Here is a 24694-nt window from a genome sequence, read left to right on the forward strand (position 1 = left end):
TTTGATATCAACGTTCACGGCTTACTTTGAAATATTGTGCAGGTTCTCGGGGGAGATTTCTTTTAAGAGGAAGTCAGCTCATTTCTACAATGAAAAATGTAGGTAACAGGCCTTGCCTTGTGGCTGCTTCCTGTTTGCGGACGACTGTACAGATGCAGGAAGGTTAATCTGTCTTCTTTGCACGTGACACATTTATCCAAAGCATTATGCAGTGAAATTTAATATATATCTAATAGTGTGATGAAAAACAAATACTTGCATTTGTCCTAATCAGCTGTTTAGTAATTGTGATTTAAAGGAGGATTATGATTTAAATAGAAGCTTCTGTAAATGTCATATATTACATTGTATAGAGCTGTATGTGCTCATGTGACTGGGTAGTCTGTGTCTTCATTAGTAGCACATGTCACCGTGGCTAGTACAATCAAATAAAGGCGAAGGGGGGGAGGCTGTGACAGAAAGCAAAATTCAATCCATCCACATCTGAGGGATCAACGTTCTGTCTTAAGATTTGACCCTTTGACCCCTTTGGCCCCTGAGGAAACACTCAAGCACCTGGCACCTTTAGTGGATCCATGTTTATTGTTTATCCATTAACTCAGCTCTGTGGAATATTTGCATTTGAATAGTGGAGGTACTGCAGATCTCTCTTTCTGTGTGTGTGTGTGTGTGTGTGCGCGCGCGCGTGTGTGGGTGGGTGGGTGTGCACGGTAGCATCTTCAGTGAAGGCTTGGTACGGACAATCGGACGATGCTATGACAACACAGTATACCTCCAGACACTTGGACATCCCATCATGAAAGCAACAGCCCCACTTCTGCCTCTAGTTAGAAGCTTTGAGAGCAGATTTTTGTTATTTCAGCCACAACAGAAATTCCTATTGAAGGCCTTGTTCCTGCAGAAAAATCAATCAAACTGTTGTTGCTGCTGATTTATAAGTAGTTTGGTTTGACTATGAAAGACCATAGACAATCACTGTTAATCAATACCCATTTTAGTAATGTCAGGGCATGGGGTAGTAGAGAAGCTTCAGGCTTTGTAGTAAGAGCTCCCCCCAGTGGTGGTTTTTGTTATGATGCAAAATCAGATTTGCTGAATGGAAGGAAGTACTTGGATTTATGAAAGGGTGTATATGAATTTTGTGGCGAAAAATATGCCTTAATTTCAGTGTTCACATCTTCATTCACTTCAAGTTTTTCCAGATTTTTCTTTTTGTTGACGTGAATTGGTGTTTGGATTGTCACAGAACACTGAAATAATCTTTTTTTTAATATATTTAAACCAAGCATGAGTTTGATAACAGTCAGGAAAGAATCACTCATCCCTGTCTTGTCTGTTTCTCTGTATCTGTTCTCAGGCAGGTGTCCCTGGTGTCAGAGGGAGCTGATTTGATATTTAAAGAAACATTGAGACAGTTTAGCTGTGAAAACTGTGTCAGCCTTAACTCTGTCATACTGAGTGTGAATCCCAAGGTTGTTTTCAGAAGCAGATATTTTTCCTGACTACTGTCGGCTGCATCTGTTTGTCTGTGGCTGCTTCCTCTCGCTGAACATGCACATGGTTTTCATTATTAGATTAACACGTGACTTTGCATCTGAAGCTCTTATTTCTTTATTTGCATTTGTCATAGTTACTTTATTGTCGTGTGGTATTGTAGTTAAAAGCTTGGATTGATGTCAGTTGTCTGCTTTGGCTTTTGTGCAGATCAGAACAATTATTCAGCTGGATTCATTCGCTCAATGCAAAAAAAAAAAAAAGCGTCGCATTTGAGTGGAGTTTGATCTCCTGACGTTAGAAGTCATAAATCAAGTGGTGTTTAGGAGTTGACTCCCAAATTCCAGATGTTGGAGCTTCTGATCAGCACAAACCCTCTGTCAAAATGCCATAACCGAAGAACGTCAAAACCTTTGGGTGTTTTATCTTGAAGTCCTGCTGCTTTTACTCCCACCAGAGCTGTCGCTGAAATGACCTCTTAACCAGAGCACCTTGTGTGGAGAATCCACTGCGACTCACTGTTCCCACACATGGACGTTTTGCCATAACATTTACGGTTATGGTGTTTATGGGTTTCGGGGGCTTTTGACTGGACTTCACCTCTGACTTTTCCTTCTATCAAGGAGACTGTGGTGGAGGGGAAACGATGTGGATAAGGAGATAACAAGATGCCTTCTGCTATGACAATTATTGTATGAATTACCCTGTACTGCTAAGATTCATTAAGTAGATTATATCTGAAACGTGGCTTCTCACAGCTCTGTTGCATATTTTGTTAATATGGTTTTGTTTTTGCTGTCTTTGATTTGTTTTATTTGTTGTTGTTTTTTTTTATATGCTATAGCAACCGTGATACACAGAGATTACATTTAGAGCAGATTCATTATGATAGCGATAATCATGATGAGAAATGTAATTATTTGTAGGGAAGTGCGTGTGTGTCTCGTGTCAACTTCAGAGATGAAAAAAAGGCTCTGTCTTTTCAGGAACTTCTCAGGAAAATCTACCTCTGCCTCCAGTTTGATTCATTTAACCCAGTGAGCACTCACGTTACAGTGTAGTGGGTACACACACACACATACACACACAGAAGGCATGAGGACAAACACCAGGGTCTCAAATGTAGAAGAATATACCAGAATACCATTTCTGGGGGTTAGATATAAACACAGTGTCCCATTTTATACACAGGATAAAACATGGTGGTGTATTTACACCATTTTATTGGCCCAATATAAAGATATTATTAAAAAGCCTCAGAGGAAAATCTTTTCACCCTGGTTGGTGAAGTGAAAGGTTAATTGTGGACACAGCGACGGCTTCCTCTCTGTCTCTGCTTTTCTCTGTGTTGCATTTTTGTGACACGTCTGCTGTATATTTAAGTACCGACAACAGGTAACCTCACGCTCAACAGTTAAATACTACTAGTGCTAAGACAAGTACTGCTTCTAGTACCGCTGTTTGTTCAGCAAAGTCGTTTTGGTTTCAGTCTGTTATTGTAATGTGTGTTTATTCCTCCTTTTTTCTATAAACAATTAAATTTTTACGATGAATGGGATGTTTCCCGGTAACCACGTCTAACAGTAAAGTGGAGGCGGGCAATGCAACTATTTTCTTTTGTTTTTTGTTTTTCTTGAAGGGTGAAGAGCTGTTCTTCTACACATATATTTACTCAATATGTGTTTGTGTGAATACTTTTATTTTGAATCTGAAATTAATAAAAAATATCACCTTTCTTAAATGTCAGCAGAGCTTTGTGGGTTTTTTTTTGTTTTTCAATCTTTAAGATGAAGTGTGTAAATTTCTCAGTATGAAAACATTGTCAAATGAGTTTACACAATGCTGACTAAGTCTTGACAGCTCCACGCGATTGTCCTGTGTTTCTCCTTACAGCAGGGATTTGTTTTCCGTGTCTGTGGTGACACAGGGTGATGGATGGCGGGAAGGCTGAAGCATAACAGCAACACTAGTAAAGTGAGATGGCAGCGACCCTGAGGCTAACGAATCATCCCTGGCTCTCTGGAACATGAGTGAGCTTTCGTTTCAAATGTCTGAACAGATATCCTCCAAAAAGCCCAAAATGAAAGTACATACATTAAATCAAAATAAATTACTTTAGTTTACATGTTAATAGAAATGGTAAAATATAAATGTGTGCATTTGCTCCAGACTGAAATTAAACTTTATCTTTGTTTTTGGTTAAACTGTTGTTGTGTTTTATGTTTGTTTAATATGTTGATGGGAGTCGTCGTTTTAAAATTGTTAAAATTGAAATTTGTTTGTTTGTTTTTAAGATATGGAGCACATCAATAATCGAGTGCTCGGCCTGCAACGTGACTCGCGTCTCACGTTGACGCTGGATCTTCGTGAAGCACCGCCCAACAACGGTGTCCGCAGTGGTGAACCTATCACACCCGGGCAGATTTAAACTCACTACGGTTATATTCGAGATGGGTCGAGGCTGAGCGGGGTGGGCGGAGTCAACTTCTGAAACTACTGAACCCAGTCTGGTGTGTTGGGGAAAAAGAAAACATCGAACCTCAAGGCAACTGGTAACTTGCAGCGGATTTTGGGGAGAGTTTTAATGAGTATAACCCCACATAAAGAAGAAAAATGAGACTCCGGTCTCAGAGAACGGTTTCACCGTGTTCGGAGACGCCGAAGAGACGCAAGAGCATAAAAGCGACTCCGAGACGAAGGCGCCTGTCGGTGACCGAGAGCCCGCTTCAAACCAAGGTGATGGACGGTTATTGTTTTTATTTGACTTTGCCTTGGTAGTGTCCTCGTATGTGTCCATGGATACAGTCACATGTTCAGGAGCAGAAAGACTCGCCTGGCGTCGTGATGCTCGTTAAACCGGATGGTGTTCGCCAATGCTCCCGTACCGAAACAATGGCAGCTAAGCTAACGTTAGCTCTCTGTTGTGATTGTGGACGATGGGTGGCCTCTAAACTTCACCTCACAAGGAAACGGGGACTTTAAATACATGTGTGCCTGTTGTCAAACACTACTATACCCAGGGCTGCAACGATCATTCGATTACTAAATCAGTCAACTATTTTGATACTCGGTTTTAATCGGAACCATTTTTTCTGAATGTTTTCTGGTTTCTTTGCACCGTATAACAATGAAATCATTCAAATGTAATCATTTTGGTTCGTGAGCAAAACAAGACATTCGATAACATCATAATTGACAGGTTTGGGAAGCATTTTATGATATTTTATGGACCAAATAATGAACTGAAAATTGAAAAAAGAATCGACAGATCATTTGATTAGGAATATAATTTGCAGCTCTCCTAAACAAAGCATTATCTCTGACTTTAACCATAACCAATGTCTCACCCTAACCTTACCCTCACCTCGTGTTACACACACGTGCGGAAATTATAATAAAATGAGAAGTATGGTTGCCAAGAGTGATAACAATAAAATAAATAAATCATAAAATTTGTGTGTGTGTGTGTAACTCGGAAATGGCTAACTTTAGGGTCAAGATTGTGGTTCAGTAATGGTTAATGCTATTATCTGGTTCTGGTTAAGGTCAACGTTAAGGCTTTGTTTTGGCTGTCCAGATGAACTGCTCTGAGTAGAATAGCGGTGCAAACCTTTGTGTATGTGTGTGCATACTTGCATGTTTTTGTTACTTGTGGAGGACCTGTTATGGTTTTAACGCTGACCACAGCCAGGTCCTTCAGGGTCTCAGAGATGAGACTGGTTATTCGAGTTATGGGTTGCGGGTATATCTGACCATTAATCTCACTATTGATTGATGTACTCTGCTGATTATTTCCTGAACTTGATGTTTAGTCAATATTCTCTCTGAGGGAAAACATTTGTTTTCTTCTCACATCTGTATAGTTCAAAGAAAAACTGAAAAAAACTGACAGGAAGTCTTATGGACTTGTTGCTATCAAACTACAAAACCGCTTGGGGCTTTGAACCCATCGTTTGCACAGGAGAGGCAGTCACAGTAAAAGTAGGTCACCTGGACACTGGATGCTGTGTTTACTTAGACATGAGCTTACATACTAACTCGTTTGCTTTATGGTTCACTACTCTTGGGTATTATCCTTTAGTATGGCCATGGCATTACTATGAGCATCTTTTCACTGCAGCAGACATTTAAGGTCTGAAAAGATTCAACTTTGTTTAAAAGGTATTTTTTGCATTTAAATTGAAGTTACTGGATGACATCAGTCCACGTTACAGTCCCGTTAATGATGTGTCTTAATGTAACAGAAAGAAGGAAAGCAAAAAATGGGAATGGGGTTTTGGTTATTGCAGTTTGAGATTGAACTTAAAAAATACATGCTAAAAGGTCAGTTTGTCATTCAGACACCTTGATGAAATTGAACAAAGTTTTTCTTTTTTAAGGTTAACAAAAACATTTTTACCGTTTAGGTTGAAGAGGCTTTGGCTAATGATTCCCACCTCTCAGATGATGAAGTCCCTACAATGACAAGGCGCCGGCTGCCACGTCGCCGGGCAAGGAAGAGAGCTGTTGCCGTTGACAACAGTGAAACAGGTGTGTTATTCAGTCCTCAACCTAAACTCTTGACACGTTTCTGCTCTTGTTTACATTTATCGTATTGATCGTCCTCTTGTTTAGATTTGGACTTCAAGACCCCGATCAGGTCCATCATGCGGCATCAGCGCATACTAACTGAGATCAACTCAGCGTCGCCACCCACCTCAACAGCCAGGAACATCTACTCGCCAATCGTACGTTTCCTCACACCCAGCAAAGAGAGTGAGTGCAGCTACTTATTGGAGGAGTTCAAATAATTTGAAATTCATGAATTTAAGATTTGAAATAGTAAAAGTTGTTGTCATCACCACTTTTGATAAATCCTGACTAGTGGCATAAACTGTACCAGAATCTCTCTAGTGACTTGTGGTCAATTCCCACTGTAAGTAGGAAAAGTAAGAGCAGGAATTCATTTTTTTGGACTAACGCCAAGGTGTGTGGGTTATAGGTGAATCTTATGGAATTACTGTATCACAATGTTGGATTTCCATGCTTGCTCAGAGTTTAAAATGTTTCTTACAGTTTGTTCTGTTTAGGCCTGCAACTTATCATTATTTTAGTTAATGATTAGTTGTTTGGTCCGTAAAATCCCAGAAGATGTTGAAAAATGTTGATTGGTGTTTCCCAAAACTTGAAATTGTGTCATTCTCAAAGGTCTTGTTTTGTCCACAAACAAAAAATATTCAGTTTCAGTGATTTCTGCAAGGAAACCAGAACATATTATCCCAATGAATTGATGATCGAAATAGTTTGAATTTTAATTTAATAATTGGTCACTAATTTATTTATTGATATTGAATGTTTCAGCCCTAATGCTGATTATGGCTTCTGTGTTTGTGTTTGCAGATAGGAAGGGTGCGCGACGCGAAAACAGCATTTTGATGAGCCCAGAGCAAGGTGTATTTGGTTATGGCTCCATTGACCTTCTTGCTGGTGAAGAAGAAGATGAGGTCTTTGATCCGTGAGTCTGTGGCTGCTTTTACTGCAGATCATCCGACATAACAAAAATAAACATGTGGAAACATGATAATAAAACTGTTCATCTCAATGAAATAAAGATGCTTTATTCATCACTGAAGGAGCAATTGGAGGCCAATGACTCTATAAACATAAATACTTCCATTCATTAGAGGATTATGTTTTTTCCAGATTTACCTTCATCAAGAACATACCGTCACAGTCTCAGCATTCCCAACCCCGACTCCGAGATATTCCACCTAAGACCCGGAGCTGTCCAGAATCCACGCTGGTGGTCGACCTGGTGAGTGTGTGGCTCTGTGACTTACTGCCCCACAGCACATTTGAACAATAATTCACATCACAACAAATACCTGAACTTTGAGTTGAAGGTTCATCCAATTATTACCTTTTTTCTGAACTTTGAAACACAACTCAGTTGTCTTTAAATGGGTTCAGTTGTAGTAAAATATGTCTGTAATAGTAATTTATTTCATTTATTTTATTTTTAACTTTTTAACGCATGGATTATCATGATGGCATGTGTCACAAACTTGGGATGGTAGACAGAAAGATGTATGAATAATTTACTGTAGGTTATTTATCAACATTAGCAGGACATCAGTGTTTTTGATGTGGAATGAAAAATCCACACCTGCAATGGTGCTTTGGCTAAAGTGGTTACATGTACATTTCAGCATCACAATAGCTGCATGTTGTTTTTCTGAGTTGGGGTCAAACACAGCATCTGTGTTTAATCTGGCTCTTGCACATCAGCATGTTTTCATTTGCTGTCACATCATAAATTATGGACCGCATATTATAATCAGGCTTTTTTGTGAGATAATTTTAATAAATTTTTCTGGTTTGTAGGTATGTATAAAGTCGATCTGAGAAAAGTGTTGCAGTTGTAGTGAATGGGTGCTTTTCATGACTCAAACTCAGTATTGTTTGTTTTGTGGTGAAAATGTGATGTAAAAGCATTGACAGTGCACCAATAATGAGAGGAGTGATTCGTGTCCTTCCAGGAGGAGACACTGATGTTCAGTTCTCTGAACATGATCGAGGACGCAGAGTTCACCTTCCTCACCGTTTTCCAGGACCATCAGTACAAGGTTACCATTCACTGCCCGCTACCAGTTGCAAACCTGTCTGAGCAAGCAAATCATCTGTTAGTGATAAAAAGTAAACATACCAACTAGCACAACTAATATGTGGACAGTTTAAACCTGTCCATCCATCTTCTACAGCTTTATCCATATAAAGATGAATATTTTAACAGTTTGGCAACATTTCTGTAATGTCCCTGGATTACAGTTCATTAAACCAGGTAATAAATCAAATTAATCTTTAAATTTGCAGTATTAATTATAAAATGGTTAAGTAGAAATTAAGGTTTGTAGTTATTGATAAATCGTCATCAGTGTCACAATTTAAAACATTCAGCATCCCATAACACAGAACATTTTGTTATTATTTTTAATGACCATAAAACATACAGTTATGGAGATAAGTTTCAGATGATTAAGGACTAATGTTTCTTAATTTAATGTTACAACTTCTTAAATATATACTGAAATGATATATACTTTTCCAAATTTTGCTACTGAAGTAAGTCCAGCATTTTGTGCCGGACAGAACAAAGGGATTTTTATGATAAAATAATAGGGCTACATGACGTTTAATTTTGTACAATGCTAAGTCTACAGTGTGCGTAGATAATTAAGAAGGAACTGAAGAATAAAATGAGGAATTTGTTCATTAACATGTCTGTTTTGTTCTTTCATCCTTCCTTGTTCTAAACAGGTGCACATGATCCTGCGACCACATGTGAAAGAATTTCTGCAGTCCATGGCAAAAGTCTTTGAGGTATGTGTTAAATAAGTGAGTTAATCTGAGGTCAAATGAAATTGCCTTGTCATTTATTGTTGTGCGGAATTGGTCCCAGCTGCTGTTTGTGTTCCGTTCCAGCTGTTTGTTTACACATGTGCAAAGAAGGAATACGCTGAGAAGATACTGGACATCCTGGACCCGCAGAGAAAACTGTTTCGGTATGTGTCTCTTGACGTTTCCTTCCACTTGTATTCATAAACTCTGAGCTTGGGTTTATCAGACTCAGTCAGTGAGTGTCGTCCTGCTGTTGACCCGTCTGCGGCCAGTTTGGACAGCGCTGAAGAGCACCAGATGGTTACACCATTAGTCACTCTTTGTCACTGTGTAATGGATTTCTTTGACTGCCACTCAGAGTAAATTAAAATGAGTGCATATGTGTTCTTGTCACGGTGAGGGCTGGAGGATAGTATGAATTACCCCCCGGCTTGTTTGTGTTTGTAAACACAGCTGCCTCTCTATCAGGTAAACCTCTCTAATCCTGAGTAGGATCTCTCTCACTCTGCTCCAGCACAGACTTCTTGGTGGCATTGATTCAACAACATCCATGTTCTAATGGCATCACATAAATCCTGCAGATTTGTCAGGTGCATGTTTGTGTTGTTTACCTCCTGCTCCACCACGTCCTAAAGGTTTTCTTTGAGATCTGGTGACTGTGGAGGCCTCACAAGGTCACGGCCAGTTCGAGACAACATGCCGTGCATTAATGTGACAGTTCAGGGTCTTTTTTGTGTGTGTGGTTATATAAAGTATCGTCACAATCAGCACTTAGCCAGTAACCAGCCTCATAAACTGAAGCTCAACCTCACTGAAAATGTTCAGTTGGAATGGATTAAAAATCTTTTCTTAATCTCTGATGACATGTCATGAATCAATACATTTTTACCATACAGCTCCTTTTAAATAGCTAAATACTTTTTTCCTTATTATTCCCAAAGTTAGTGCTGACTGTGACAAATACCTCACACAATCCAACACATTTTTAAAAAAAAAAAGTTTATTTAATAATAAACTAGTTAACATTTTTTCCTACAGACATCGTCTGTATCAGGACGACTGTGCCTGTGTCCTCGGCCACTATATCAAAGACCTGAGTGTCCTGGGGAGGGATCTCTCCAAGACGGTGGTTCTGGACAACGCACCGCACACATACCCGTACCATGTAAGCATCATCAAGTCTGTGACATTTCTGTAAATTTCAATGGATGAAGTGTGAAGCCATTTAATGTATGGTGAATTAAAAAATCCTATTTGGACAGGTTTAGTTTTACATGGGGGAGTGGAGGGATGTCATTTTACTACAGGACATGTGTAATAGACTACTGCAACTGGGAGGGGTAAATTGCTCCACCTGTCCCAGGAGCCCTTTACTAGGCCCAGTCGCGGAGCGGATTCACAAGTAGTGAATCCGGCGATCTCAGACCCAGGAACTGGCTACACACAAGCAACTTCACCCTGACGATCATTGATATCACACGTCAACACACACATCAACATAGTGCCTCGGCCCATTCTTGAAATTCTGCGGAAAACTACTTGTAAACAGGAGATGACGGAATATTTATGTGTATTATTTATGTGTATTTATTTATATTTATGTTTGCATGGGATTAGTATTAGTCACTGTAATATTTACTGACATTGTCCGGTAATGATTACTGACAGGACACATTCAGACAAGACTAAAATCACTGAGAAGCTCTGGTAATAATTATATATACACTCAGTCACTGAGTCACTACAATGGATTTCTATAGCTGAGATTCCAGAGAGGCTCTGTTTGTGTGAGGTTGCTGTAGATCTGAAAGCAGAAGAAGGTGAGGGGAAGGGATGCAGCTGTATGAAACCCTTTAGGTATAGAATGAAATCTATGTGAAAGATAAACAGAGCGTTAACGACCCAAATGCAAATATCCACTGCGGTTTGGGGCACATAGCTACATGTCGTCTGCTTTATCTCAGCTGCTTTTGTTTTTAACGTACAATCCATACACCATACAGATTTCAGAGACAAAGTCGAGCAACTACTTTTTTTATTTAATCAAATAATGTTCATAGGGTTAGGGTTATGAATTTATATCAATCCCACCATCCACATAATGTGTTTTTACACTCAGAACAGAACAGAGAGTGGCCCTTTGTGAAGTGTTAAAAATTTAGGATTAAAGCTCCACTGAGCAACCTCTGACCTTTCTTTCTGGAGTTTACACCTTCTGTGTGTGTGTGTAACGCTGAAATGTTGTCGCAGACACAAAAACAAAACGCTAATTTAAGAAATGAGTCACGCGGAGCTAATCGACTGATGGTGTGAACTCATTTGACAAACAGTTTTGAATGGAACAGACACTTGCTTGTCCAGCTCTGTGATGTGTTTTAATCGTATGTAAATAACAGTGGATCTGGAGTAAGATCTACCCGGCTGTGGATACACAAGGTGTTTTCACGGTCCTGCTTGTAAACAGCAGTGGTATAAACTTGCAGTTGTCTAATGAAAACATCATTTACAGAGGGGTTTTCTGGTGTTTTTTCGCAGCTGATGAACGCGATTCCCATCAAGAGCTGGTCTGGCGAGGCCGAGGACAGAGAGCTGCTCAAACTCATCCCTTACATGGAGAAACTGTCTGCAGCGGTACGTCTGTTATATATACACACACACACATTTGTTTTTTTCTGAAAAGTCATCTCACTTTCATTAAAGATTAAAAGACAACTGATGATCATTGTATTGTTGTGTTGCATGAAAATGATTCCCAGGCTGTGAGGATAATCTAATCTGTAAAACTAGTTTTCCCCCTCATCAAACAAAGGTTATTTGTGCTATTACAGATTTTTTTTTTTCCTTTCTGTTATCATGTGGAAGTGTTTTACTCACACTCCCACAGACAAAGTGTGGCTGTGAATAAAACAGCTGGTTATCTGCAGCAGCATCTGCTCGCTGTCTTTTCCTCCCTCGGTTTCATCGTTCTGAGCAAATATCTGCGGCGGTGTTTTTTCAGGAGGATTTTCGGGAGGTGCTGAAGAAGAGGAAGGATCACTTCCACAGGCTGCTGTCGGAGGACTGACGGCACTTTTACTGCTCTGTGTAACCTTCACAGCTCCATTTCCTGCTTTGGCTTTAAAGGAAAAAAAGAGAACAGGCCGTCTATCTGGCATTCTCCCACCTGAAGCCTGCTGTGTTGTGTTGTGCTGTGTGGTTAACATGCTCACCCTCCTCTTTCCCCCTGATGACTTAAGAGGACGCCACGTTGGTATTTCAAACTTGCTGCCGGTCATTCATCACACCAACCTCTTTTCTCCCAAGACTCATTCCACAGAGCAATAAAGTGCAGGCCCCCCTCCCGCCCCTTCCCTCCCTTGGGTAATGTTTATTCACACACAAAGCTTTGAAATGTGTTGTTAATAGAAATATTTGTTTTATTTATTGATTATGTTGCTGCTCACTGGCTGTCATCTGTGTATATTTCTAGATAATGATTTTTAATACAATAAAATCATTCTACTAATGCTGGGAGAATGAAACACCTATATTTTATTATTGTTATTAATTATATTCATATCACAGACTTTATTTAAAGACACAAAAAGGTCCATCGCACACACACACACACACATTAAAAATAGCAATGTTTAAAAATTACTAATAGCGTGTACCGTGCTTATCAAATGTATTAGACCATCTCTCAAGCTGCCATAAATGAACAGCATTGGTAATTATCAGAATAATTTTTTATGTTTCTGTAATGGTTAATACACACCAAAATTATATTTTTAATGCTAAAATATAATTATTATTGTTGACTATGACTTTTCAAATGTACAGTTTTACCAAAGAAAACTGAAAAAAAATAGTAAAGCACATTACAATTTCTTGATTAAGATGTCAAATTATACTAATTAACTAGCATTCCGGAACAAATAAAGGTTAGTTTTAGTGGTGAATTTAGTTTATATCAAGTTTTGGAAAGATTCCTAAAGTATGTTTTCTCGGTGGTTGAATACATTTGTTAATAACTTTATATACATAACAAATCATTTCAATTAAAAGTCTCACCACCGTGTACAACATGTACAAGGTGGTACACAAACAGTAGTGCCAGTGTCTCCACAGTGTGAACGCGAGTAAACCTGGCTGAGCTAAATCGATTTAAGGCCTAAATCATACAGTTTTTCTGAGTCTGTCGTGCTGCACGTAATACAGTAGATGTCATGTTTTTTTCTTATTGGCATAAGAGGTCGATACGTCGACATTGACAAATGTTTGGCATTTTTACATCTTCACAATTTATGGATCAGTCTTGTGTCGCCATCATAAGCCACATTAAGTCTCTGCATGGTAGTTTTTATTTTGTCCCGGCGCTTTAAATGAAGGAAGTCCACAGAATCAGAGAAATCGGTGGTGATATTTAGTGTCTTCACACACTTTTAAGACTGGGTAGAAACGAAATCTTGCACACAGGAGGCAGATTTATTCCCAATAAGCTCATTTGCTCTCTCTCATCCTCCTCCTCTTCCTCACATAACATATATAGTGAAATTAGATTAAGATGGAGCGAGAGATAAGGTGACTCTAATTATAATTATTTTTATTTTCAAAATTCCTCAGCTCCACTCCATCACATACCCTGATTTATACGATTTTACTCAAGTAGCACCAGAGGACGCTCAGTTTGAGAACCCTGGTTTTAGTTTGTACATGTGCAGTGAGTGAGTGTGAGCAGAGCAGCATTTTGTAAGTCAAATCTGCAACAGTTCAGACTGAGGAGGAGGAGGATGTTGAAGTGAACAGCTGTTAATATCGTCACTGAGGTAACAGTGATACAGCAGAAATTCATTCGTATTCCACTCGCCTAGGTCTGCTTGTGTGACTCTCGAGTTTTAGTCAAAGTTCTATGATTGTGACAGAACTGATTGTGACGTGTAAACCACAGGTTACTTTTCCAAAAAGAGAAGAAAAAAGAAAATTCTTCACGCTGTTTAAACAAAACTCTTCTCTTCCTGTGCAACAGGAAAGCAAACAAACAGACGAACAAATGGAAAAGATTTGTTTTAAAAAAAAATGGTGGCGGAGAGAGAGGAAGAAGCTGTGTTAACACAGGAATACCATAATAATAATAATTCTAATTCTACATGTCACTTTAAAATACATCTCATTTCACCTTTGCTGCTATTTCAGCTTCATCTGGGAAGAATTAATTGTTTCTGAAGTAACTATTCATATTTTTATAAAAATAATAGAAATTAAATTGCCGTGAAACTCAGAAATATAATATACACAATCTGCTGGAACAACAATTCAGTTCTAATAGTTCTAAGAGTGACCCTTTCAGTATAAGTACAGCGTTATAGTAGAATATTAAGAGATCAATATAACAATGTAGAAAAAAACAATATGTTTTCAAACTCGGCACTAATTGGCACCAAACTTGTTTTTATTTCCAAAACACTTTATGGAGAAATTGTTTGGAAAATAGGTGGTATAAAAATAAAGTGACTGCCGAAATGATCCAAGAAAAGTCTCATAATAACTAGGGCAATGTGAGAAAATTCATATTCATCTAATTCTCCCAGCAAAAATTTAGAGTTGCAATGGTTTAAATGAGGCCTAAAGTTTATTACATTGTTTTTAATATTTAAGTCTTGTCTTAAAAGTTACTTCTATCTAGCTATCTATCAAAAAGTTAATTTGGAATAGTCTCAGTTCATTGATAATTAAACAACAAAAACACATCAGGTAAAACAGTAATCTTAGAAAGAGATGAGTTATCACAGTGTTATAGACGCATGACTACAGTAAAATAAACCAGGTTACGGATTATTTTCTTTTTTTTTAAAGAAGCCTTTTGTTAAGGTAATAAATGGACTAGTGATGTGATTATTAGAGCCTGAGTGTGAATATCAGAGGAGGAGAGCAGTTTAGTCTTGTGTAAATGTTTACTGTTGTGTTTACATAACATCATGTTGCTGATGAGGGGACTGTTAATGTTGAATGTGGAGGTAAACTCAGACTCTGAGGGAGGGAGGGAGGGAGGGAGAGAGAGGGAGAGCCTCCTCCTCCTCTCTGCTGCTGCTGCTGCTGCTCTGGTTTTATTTGCTCCATATGGTGTTTGACATGGTACCCAGGAAGAAAAAAAAAAGAAAGAAAAAAGCCCTCGTGTGGGCGGAGGAAAAGCCTCGTATTTTGTCCGTCGTGAAATTTGATTCAGAAGTTCGGGATCCTGGAAGACAAAAAGCAAACGGAGGGGGAGGGAAAAGAAAAAGCACAGACACTCACGGAGGAGAGAGAGAGAGTGAGTGTGTGTGTGCTTCTTTTTGTTTTTTATTCTAAACTCACCACACAGACTCTGCAGCAGCCGCGACTCAAGTAAGTCCGTTTCTACGTCTCATGTTGTCTTTGTGTCCACGCAGTGTCCTCGTGTATATGTAGTGAATTCACAGTGTGTGTAAGAACTCTGACCACATATCTCCACAATGACTTGTGTGCCCTTTACGCACGCTTTCATTCTGGCTTTGATTTGATTTATCCACTGAGGAACGTTCCCTCCAGCGCTGTGTGCCTAAACCACACATTATTTATTTTTGCATTGACAAAGGGAATTTTTTAAAAAGTAGATTGTTCTAGGGAAAGTTGCTCAGCAGCGGGACTAAAAGTATTTTTCTCTCCTGCGCGCGTTTCCACATCCTCGCCACAGGCACCGACATTTACTCCGCTGCTGAGTCTGAGACCAGGACTCTGGAGTCCAGACTGCGCCGTGAACACGGTAGAGTCCGCATTGTTTGGAGAATTGTTTGTTAATTGCACCCGCATATTATTTTTTTTTTGTTAGTTTTTTTGCGTGCGCCACAGCTGGATGTGCGCCAATAGAGGTTGGAGGGGAGAGGGGGGGCACGCAGAAGAGAACGCACATGTCATTAAGAAAAGACCCAGACAGTTCAAATAACGGCGACGTCACACTCTGGTCAAAGGGTCACATGGAAGAAGAGCTGAAGGTTTATCTTCATCTGTAACAACAAGAGTATTTTCACTTTACTGTAAAAACAGGAACTTGCCTTCAAAACTCATGCATTCAAAATTAAAATTCAACTTTCAAGACAGGGGTCTCAAATTTAAGGGAGAGTATTAGGGCCACATTTTAAAAAAAGAAGAAGACATAATTCTGACCTTTTAATCTCAGAATTAATACACAGCCCTATTCTATTCTATGCTAAAGTATGAAAGTACTAGTATCCATGTTACTGGGTCTTATGACTGTTCTGTGTAAAGTGGGAATATAAAATAATACTTTTTGGTACCTAAACGTTTCTGTTCAGACTCACAAACTCAATTTAATGGAATTGTGTTTTTTGTTTTCTTCACTTTACCTCATCCTGCCTTCTGTCATTTCTTCATCCCTCTTCTACCACTTTGTCCTCCACATGAGGGTTGCTGGTGCCGATCCCAGCAGTCCATCACAGGCAGTGCCACATGTAGACAAACAACCATTCACTCTCACGCCTACTGTCAATTCAGAGTGTCCAGTTTACCTAATCCCCAAGTCTGCATGTTGTTGGACTGTGGGAGGAAACTGGAGAACCTGGAAAAAAACCCACACACACATATGGAGAGAACATGCAAACTCCATGTTGTGATATTATTCCTCCCCATCATTTGGCCTTGGATAACTGTGAAGGGTCACCGCATGATTAAATGAATTACAGAAGAGAGAAAAGAAAACATCTTTAACTGGAACTTTCTCTCCTTCTTCTTCTTCTTTTCTCTTTTTTCCCCTCCTCTTACTTTTTTTCAAATCATGACCACAGTGAGGTCACAGCCTGAGTTAAGACTGGGATGAGCCAACACAACATTCAGTTTCAATATCCACAGAAAAACATGAAATGTGATGTGATGCAAAAAAGCTTCACTGAGCACAGGCTGTTTAGAAACATGCGACACCAAGGTCATGTGATCTGTGTGGATTTATTTTAAGATAAAATAAGAAAACAGTAAGCGAAACAGATGAGTGTCATTTTGTAAAATCACTGTACTGGACTGACTGATGGCTGTGATATTGGTGTCAGGGGTCATCGTCGGTCACAAAGGTCAGGAACCAGTGTGCTCTCTAGCCTGAAATCATATGTCCAAGCTCCTCCATCATGCTATAGATTTTGCTTATGCCTAATTTACATAATCCATCCACTTAAATTAGATAATTTTGTGTATTTAAACTTAAAATTAACTTAAAATTCAGTTAAAATATGTTCTTTTTTCTTCTTTGTTTGTATCACTGAACATTAAAATGCAGCTTTAGCAGAAAATTATTATTTTCAACTAATTAATCAGCATTGATTTTATTTTTATTCCCTTCACCCGTTGTTTTCTTTGAAAAGCAAACAGAGTGGCAGCAAGAGGCTTTACACGTTTTCAAGGGAAACAACTTTATTTTGAAATGACTTGGCCTCTGCAGCTTCTATGATCCGCTGGTAGGAAGTCAGGATTTGTAGTATAATTTTATATCAGAGCAGTTTTGTGTCTTTTTCAGTTTTCGTAGTTCTGTCACATTCTATGTTGATGCTTTTTGCATTTTTCTGTGCTTCCAGTTGTTTGAATAGTTAACTTTATTTGATGAAGAGAAAAAATAAAATATTTTTTATATTTGTAAGTGATTTGACTCATTTTACTAACTGTATTTCTAAACCTCCTGCTTGTTTAAGGCTGAGTGACTATGAGCACCTCAGGGCTTCAGGTCACCAACCGGCAGAACGTGAAGGAGCTCGACAGCATGAAGGAGTCCATAAGTGATATTATCAACCAGCTCCAGGACATAGACCCGGCCAGACTCTCCTTCTCCCCGTTCCTGGACCTGGACACTCAGATCTCTCTGGCGCCGGTGTCAGACAGCCCCGAGTCCTCGATGGAGGAGCTGCACTCGTCCTCCCACTCTGTCACCGGCTCCCAGCGCTCCCTTGAAGCACCACCAACAGCGCATCAGCCAAAGAGTGAGTTATTATCGCTGCAGCATTTTACTGTCTATCTGATGCTGGAGGATTTGAGTGGAGGCCAAAGCAAATTAGCAGTGGGCATGTGTTTGAAAGTCAGGAGACGGTTGTGATTATCCCGTGAGAACGAGGTGGAGCAGGAGCTCACGGTTCAATCAGCATTCACTGGGGCCGAAAAATTAAATCAAGCCAAAAATGTGTGTCAAAATATCATTTTGGATTAATTATTGTCTTGACCTATACAGATCTTGTTCTACAGACTGGAGAGAACATGTTTGTTTATCATTTTAAATGTGTTTTTCTAATGAAAACGAGAATAATGATGTTCCCCTCTGATATGGCGAATTGCATCGCAATCTCAATTCCTGTTTGAATAATCGCAATTAGATATTCATTCAAAATCCTTCAGCCCCAGCATCCACTACATCAAATCAAAGTTTTCTGCATTGTAGGTGAGGAGGAAGCAAAGTCAGATGAAGTAGAAAAACAAGGTTTTGTATTAAGGAACAGGTTTAATGTTTATATTATTAGCATCACACACAGACATAAGGCACTGGCCTGTTAAGGCAGGGAGCGATTGTGGGTTCAAATTCCATCTGGCATGATGCGCCCGAGCCAATGACTCTAAAGGCAGAGTGGAACCAAACCAAGTTGTGGTGCAGCTCATGGCCAAGAGGAAAGAGAATTGGATTTGTGACCAATAATTAGGGTTGCCAGTTCAAATCCAAGGACGGGTCAAGGTCAAAATCTGCCACTACTCCCTGGGCATAGAGAAGGTCCTCTATAAAATAATTCTAATTATGATTTTACTGTATTGTGTGACTTTTTTGAGATTGAATTCCACCGAGTCTTTCATACAATGATTTAGGTGCCATAGGTTTTTAGTCTAATCCGTTCATCACAAGAAACGCTGTGTGTTTTACATGAAGTTTGTTTGCAGGAACCAAAGTTACATGTTTGCTTTTGTTATGTTACGTGGAAAGAAACTCTTGTTCTTGTTAATTAATGTTCTACTGCTGCATCTGTGTGTGTGTACCTGGGATTCCACATGTTGTGGGGACCTGAATCTTTTCACACAGTCACATTATGGGGACTTGTCTTCCTAATGGGGGAGACAATCATGTCCCCATAATGTAAATTATGACTTTGTAAGGAGAAGACATGTGTTAAAGTTAGGATTAGGTCAGGGTTAGGATTAGGCCAGTAGTAATTATGGTAAAGGTTGGAGTAAGTCTCCAGGAAATGAATAGAAGCCAAATACCTAAAAGAAAATGACTTTGGTAGAAGTTGGAGTCCCTTTTTTATAATATTACTTACGTAAAGCTCTTAAAGTACATAACATTTACTGTATTTAAGTATCAAAAGTAATTTTCTGATATAAAATGTACTTAAAAAGTGTGGAGTAAAGATTGAACCACGGTGTCTCAGAGGCAGGGTGAGTTTTCTTTCAAAAGGAAGGTTGTGGGTTCAATTCCTGGCTCTGCTAGTCTATGTGTGTCCTTGAGCAAGACACTTAACAGCATTGATCAGGTGAAGTGACGCCTGCTCGACTGCACAGAGGAGGAACAAGGCCAGTTTCAGTGAGATCAAGTCGTCACTTGTACGGCTCTCTAAAAAATAAAATCTTGTCACACTTGTTTTTCCAAAGCCTCATGCAAACCTCTCCGACAGTTTACGAGACCCATGGTTCTGCTTTGCATGGTGGATATAAAGAAGCAGCTGAAACCTGCAGGTGAATGTTTGCAGTGTCTGGTTGTGGATGTTGTACTAACATGAGCTCTGCTTTGTGCAGAGTCTGCTCGCTGCCACCAGCAGCCCAGTGACGGCCTCCCACTAGAGCCACGAGTGGATCAGACAGAGGAGGGGGAACTGGATCCAACTTTTTCCAGTCCGATCATCACAGCGCACAACTTGGACGCTGTCGCGGAAAACTGCGTCAGCACTCCAAACCCAGCCTCTCAGGGAGACCTTCCCAACGGCACAGACACACCGAAATGGAGTCCAGAATCCACCAATCTGGACTGCACCGTGGACGAGGGTCGCCCGCTGTTAAGCCCGCCTCCAGAGAGTGTGGAGCTCACAGTGTGGAGCGCAGACGGACGGCAAGAGACTTGTGACGCCACAGAGGAGGTTTCAGAGCGGGGACGATGCTGCTGCCGCTGCTGTCAGTGTAAATGCTGTCAGAGCGGTCGAGTTCCCGCCTTCTTCTCGGCCCTGGCCTCTCTTCTTTGTGCAGCTGGGATCCTCTATGCACTCTATTTCTACGTCCCCATCAAACCTCCAGAATGCCCTGACATAGCCAGCCGCATCATCTTCACCTTCTGCTGCTGTGTGGTGGCGGCCGTCCCCATCCTGCTCGGTACGTTTCAAACACCTGCAGCCCGACGTTCAAAGACAGCCACAAATAAAAGATAAAGATTAAGAGAGGATTTGGTTTTGTCTGGCCGCCTTGTCTCGGAATGCTTCAGTGTCTCCTGTCCTCTTTAATTTCATGCGCTTTCAACCTCAGAGCAGCAGACGTCTCCTCAGGCCTCTGGAGAGAAGCATAATTTCCTTCTCCTGCACATAGCTCTATATGGAAACTACTGTAAGACATTGGCTGTGTTTCGTGTCTCCCAGGCTGTGACCTAATTGTTTCAGAATATTTTAATCATTTCCCAACCTGGGCAACCAGAACCAGAGGGCAGGTGGCTTTAAAGCAACCAAAACTAAAATCTATCCAGACCATTTTCCTCTCAACTCTTTGTCGAGCTGGTGACAGAGAGGAGGATTTGCATGCGGGCTTCTCTGCTGGCAGTTGCTCTGTATTCAAATGAAGAAAATAGGAACGCAAAGTAGTCTGTCTGTCAGACATGATCAAGTGCAGATGGAAGTGAAAAGCTGAGAGTTATATGTGGAGAAGTGACACAGATTCACTATGTTAACTGACCTGTCGCTCTTTTATCCCTCGCAGCGATGCTCGTGGGCACAGTGTACCAGTTCTGCGCTGGCTCCTTCAATCTGCACGAGCCGTTTTCAAGAAGACGGACACTTCAGCGGCTGTTTGTCACATCGTCCTTGGAACAGCTTCTCCTCTATGTCCTCAACCTCGTCGTCATGGCAGCTCTGCTGCCTCAAGACGAGCTGAAGTTGGTGCCAATAGCGGTTGCCATGTTTATGTTTGGAAGGTGAGGCTTGAATGTGGACCAGAGGAGAATTGTGTAAAATAAGGCTCAGAAAACGTCAAATGAAAAGTCAGAGGATGAGAAAAGTGAACTTGCTTCCTGCTCTAAAGTTCAGTAGTTGGTGAGATATTTAATTCTGGCAGACCAACACTGTCGTCTCGTACGGCCAGGCCGCTCTCATGGCTAAAAACAAACACTGCCACTGTCATTAACAAGAAACTTTGGCAGAATATTGTTGATGCAGATTTGACCCAAGTTAAGATGAACTCAGCTGCTCCAGACTCTCACTCTCTCTCAGTTTTCCCACTTAGTTTCAGTGCTTTACTTCTATTCAACCAGTCAGTGTGCATTTAAAGCCAGTGTGAGTCACGTAAAGGTTTGTGAAAGGTAGTAAGAGAGAAAGATAGTGTCCAACGCTGACGTTCCCAACACAACATTTGAGCTTCACGTTTTCAGTCAGTCTGAGAAAGTGACGATGACTATTTGGTTGGTTATTTTATTTTATTTTATTTTTTTATAAATTAAACACAATGGAATATATGAAAAAAAATTTAGTGATTGAGCTTCAGAGACCAATAAAAACAGAGCCAGGTTTTACCTGTTTACAATGTATCTAAGCTGAAATAGGCCAAATATGTTATGTGACATTTAACGTTGTCTAAACTGCACTTTTAATTGCTCATATTATGTACATATATGTATGTATTTATATATGTATATATAGGTCTATATATATATATATAGACATATACATATTAAGAAGGTGCTGTGTAGCATTTGTAGTTTTACTTAAAGTTAAATCTGGTAAATTGGTTGTTTGAAGTTATGCTTAACCTATAATCTAGTCTGACCTAACCTAGGCTAATTTGAAGGGAAGCGTTTCCATGGTAACCTCGGTCAGGCTAATGAAACAGGATTTGTTGAAGGTAAACTTAATTGGCTGTCCTGTTTCTGAAACTGTGATCAGAGATGTGAGGCAGTGAGGTTTGAACTTGATCGGCTCTGTTTTGGTTTCTCTAATCATCCACAGGCTCGTTTACTGGGTCAACCTGAACATGTGCAGCTTGTGGCGAGGCTTCGGCTCAGGCCTGACCGTCTTCCCGCTCCTCGCCATGGTGGCTCTCAATCTGTTCCTCATGTATAACCTGAATCTCAAAGAGCCACTTTTCGTCTCTCAGGACGCCCTCTATAATCAGGTCACCCCCTCTTCCTGGTCAGGGGAGACATCACAGAGGCCGAGTGGCACACCAGACGTCCTACCCACAGACATCCTGGACTCTCAGTGAGGAGGCAAGCTGCGCCTTCTTCTGTCAGAGGAGGAGATCTTTCCAAAAATAGGCCATTCCTGTGGTCCACAGTTCAGCACAGCTACACACGCTGCCACTATAACCTCCAAATCTGTGACGGCTCAACTTGTTCTTTTGCTCCTCCTACAGGACTGTTTTGATTTTTTAATGTGGATTCATGCTTATTATCTGTAATGTAAGAGCTCTTTGCCCATGAGTGGTGGACCAACCCTTTGAACAACGCTGTAGTCCTTTTAAGCTATTCCAGTGCCTATATTTAATGTTTTGATCTCTTAAAGTGCTTAAAGCCTCTGCGATATATATATATGTACGTATATATATACATATACAGTATATATATACGTACATATATGTACATATATGGTTGAATTTGGGTTGACCTTAAAAAAACCCACAAGCAATGCAGCTTCAATTCTGAGACTTTATTATTATTTTAACTGTCCAGAAAAAATTGTACATGACGAAGGAGGAATTAAAGCAATTTGTTAAAAAAAGAAAAAAGAGGAGTCTTTTCATCTTCCCCATTTTTTGGCCACTTGCTTCCTGGACTGAGCAGCTATTCCTGGAGAAGCTGCAGTGTGTGTTTTCAGTGCTGGGACTATCATTATGTGACAACATGCTCTCCATGTTCTCTGGTTGTTCTCCATCTCCACCCTGCTGGCCTCCTCACTTCTGCTGCTCCCCACTGCTGCTGCTGCTGTTTGTCACCAAAATGAGGCCAAATGAAAAAAAATAAACAAAAAACAAGAGGTTGTTGACAGAAAGATTAATGAGATTTCCAAATTACCGTAATCAAAGGCAAGTCATTTGTCTAAAGGTAATTATCAAGTAAAAATAGACATTTTTCAGCCTCAAATTACATTCTTTCTTCCAGTCTAATGAAAGAAAAGGTCGGCTCCAGTGTGCGCGCTCACACACACACACACACACACAGTGACTATAAATTCAATCCCCCTTTTTTCACGGCTACCAGGTGTTCATAAATACCACATGTGTTAGTTTTGGCTGCAGGTCAGATTAGGTCATCAGTCTCAAAGGTTCAGCTCATTACTTTGTGTTCAGTAATGAGCAAAGATTAACATATTGTAGAACTTTTAATGTTTCATCTAAATGTGTCAAACTGAAAGAAAATTAACTTCAGTACAAATGTAAGAGATGTTTTTCTCCATATCTCCTATTAAATCAAACACATCAAATGAACTTAGTGATACATAAGTATAGTGAATTTAGTCAGACAAACAGGAAGTACAACAGCACAACTACCCACTAAGTAACCAATTGAGTAATAAAAACAGTCCATAAAAGACAGTACAAACTCTGTGCCCTGGTTTTCTGCACCACACCTCTCATCCAAATGAACTTTTCTAATCAATGCTTAATGCGACAGTTTAAAGAGACACCTCTTGTTTTTATTAAGTGATACTTTAAAATCTTTCAAATTGTTGTAAAATAACACTTGAATGACAGTTTGGAGGAAACCACCTCATCACAAGGTCCAGTCAGTAGCTGCGCCACAGTTTTGGACTGAATCATCCTTTATTAAAGGTCAAGTGTGAAAGGATTAGTGACATCAAATGGCGAGACAGCAGAATTGCAACAAGCTCACTCCTCCCAAAGCCCGTCAGGGAACTACAGTGGCCTCCGCATACCATAAAGCTTTTAGCTTCAAAATCCAAAACGCATGCACTCCATAAAGCAAGACCTTTGCCAAGACATACAACAAGCTAATTCTAATGGTGCTTTTCCACTACACAGTTCCAGCATGGTTCGACTCAGCAAGATTTTTTTTTTTTTCCATTAGTGATAGTACCTGGTGCTTTTTTTTTTAGCACCTGCTCTGGCGAGGTTCCAAGTGAGCTGAGCCGAAACTAAACGTGACATTGAAAGACTGGTCAGAGAGTGTTGTTACTGGAAGAGTCATCAGTGCAACGTTCCGACGCAAGAATCAAACCAAACAATACCGAACTGTAGATCAGTTAAAAAGACTTAAAAATCCTGAAAACATGTGCTAATCTCCAACATTCAGCAGGAAATGTCTAAAAAGTCTGGTGTATTTAGCGATATATGACTAAGAAATCCAAACAATTTTTATTTTAAAGCAATGATAAACTTATAAAACATACTTATGGGGTAGTATATTCAATTTCTACTAATACACCCTCCAAATGTTACAACAAGATGTCTATAAATTCTCAGAAAATGGAAATATGAGCATCTATTTTCTTTGAAAATCTGCTGATTGACGATGTCACAGATATTAAACAGACCAGCTTCCACAGTCAAGAATAAACTTTCAATCTCAACTCTGAGTTGTTGTTGTTGTTATTGTTTTTTTTCCTGTTACATCTGTGGCCCTAAGGTAATCTGATCTTGAACT

General features: G+C 39.9%; 2 protein-coding genes across 2 annotated transcripts; both read left to right on the forward strand.

Moving 5' to 3' along the window:
- The first annotated feature begins 3955 nt into the window (after positions 1–3955).
- On the forward strand, positions 3956–12398 carry ctdspl3 (CTD (carboxy-terminal domain, RNA polymerase II, polypeptide A) small phosphatase like 3). The gene is made up of 11 exons (XM_044044997.1): positions 3956–4230; positions 5901–6024; positions 6109–6249; positions 6874–6988; positions 7177–7288; positions 8013–8099; positions 8791–8853; positions 8956–9035; positions 9910–10036; positions 11407–11502; positions 11870–12398. Exons 1-11 carry the CDS (start codon positions 4108–4110, stop codon positions 11933–11935), a joined length of 1134 nt encoding a protein of 377 aa, XP_043900932.1. The 5' UTR covers positions 3956–4107; the 3' UTR covers positions 11936–12398.
- Positions 12399–14969: 2571 nt separating this feature from the next.
- LOC122780430 lies at positions 14970–22679 on the forward strand. The gene is made up of 5 exons (XM_044043370.1): positions 14970–15234; positions 17562–17846; positions 19639–20205; positions 20800–21013; positions 22041–22679. Exons 2-5 carry the CDS (start codon positions 17573–17575, stop codon positions 22294–22296), a joined length of 1311 nt encoding a protein of 436 aa, XP_043899305.1. The 5' UTR covers positions 14970–15234; positions 17562–17572; the 3' UTR covers positions 22297–22679.
- Positions 22680–24694: the final 2015 nt, after the last annotated feature.

The sequence above is a fragment of the Solea senegalensis genome, linkage group LG14, assembly GCF_019176455.1.
Source record: "Solea senegalensis isolate Sse05_10M linkage group LG14, IFAPA_SoseM_1, whole genome shotgun sequence".
NCBI lineage: Eukaryota > Metazoa > Chordata > Actinopteri > Pleuronectiformes > Soleidae > Solea > Solea senegalensis.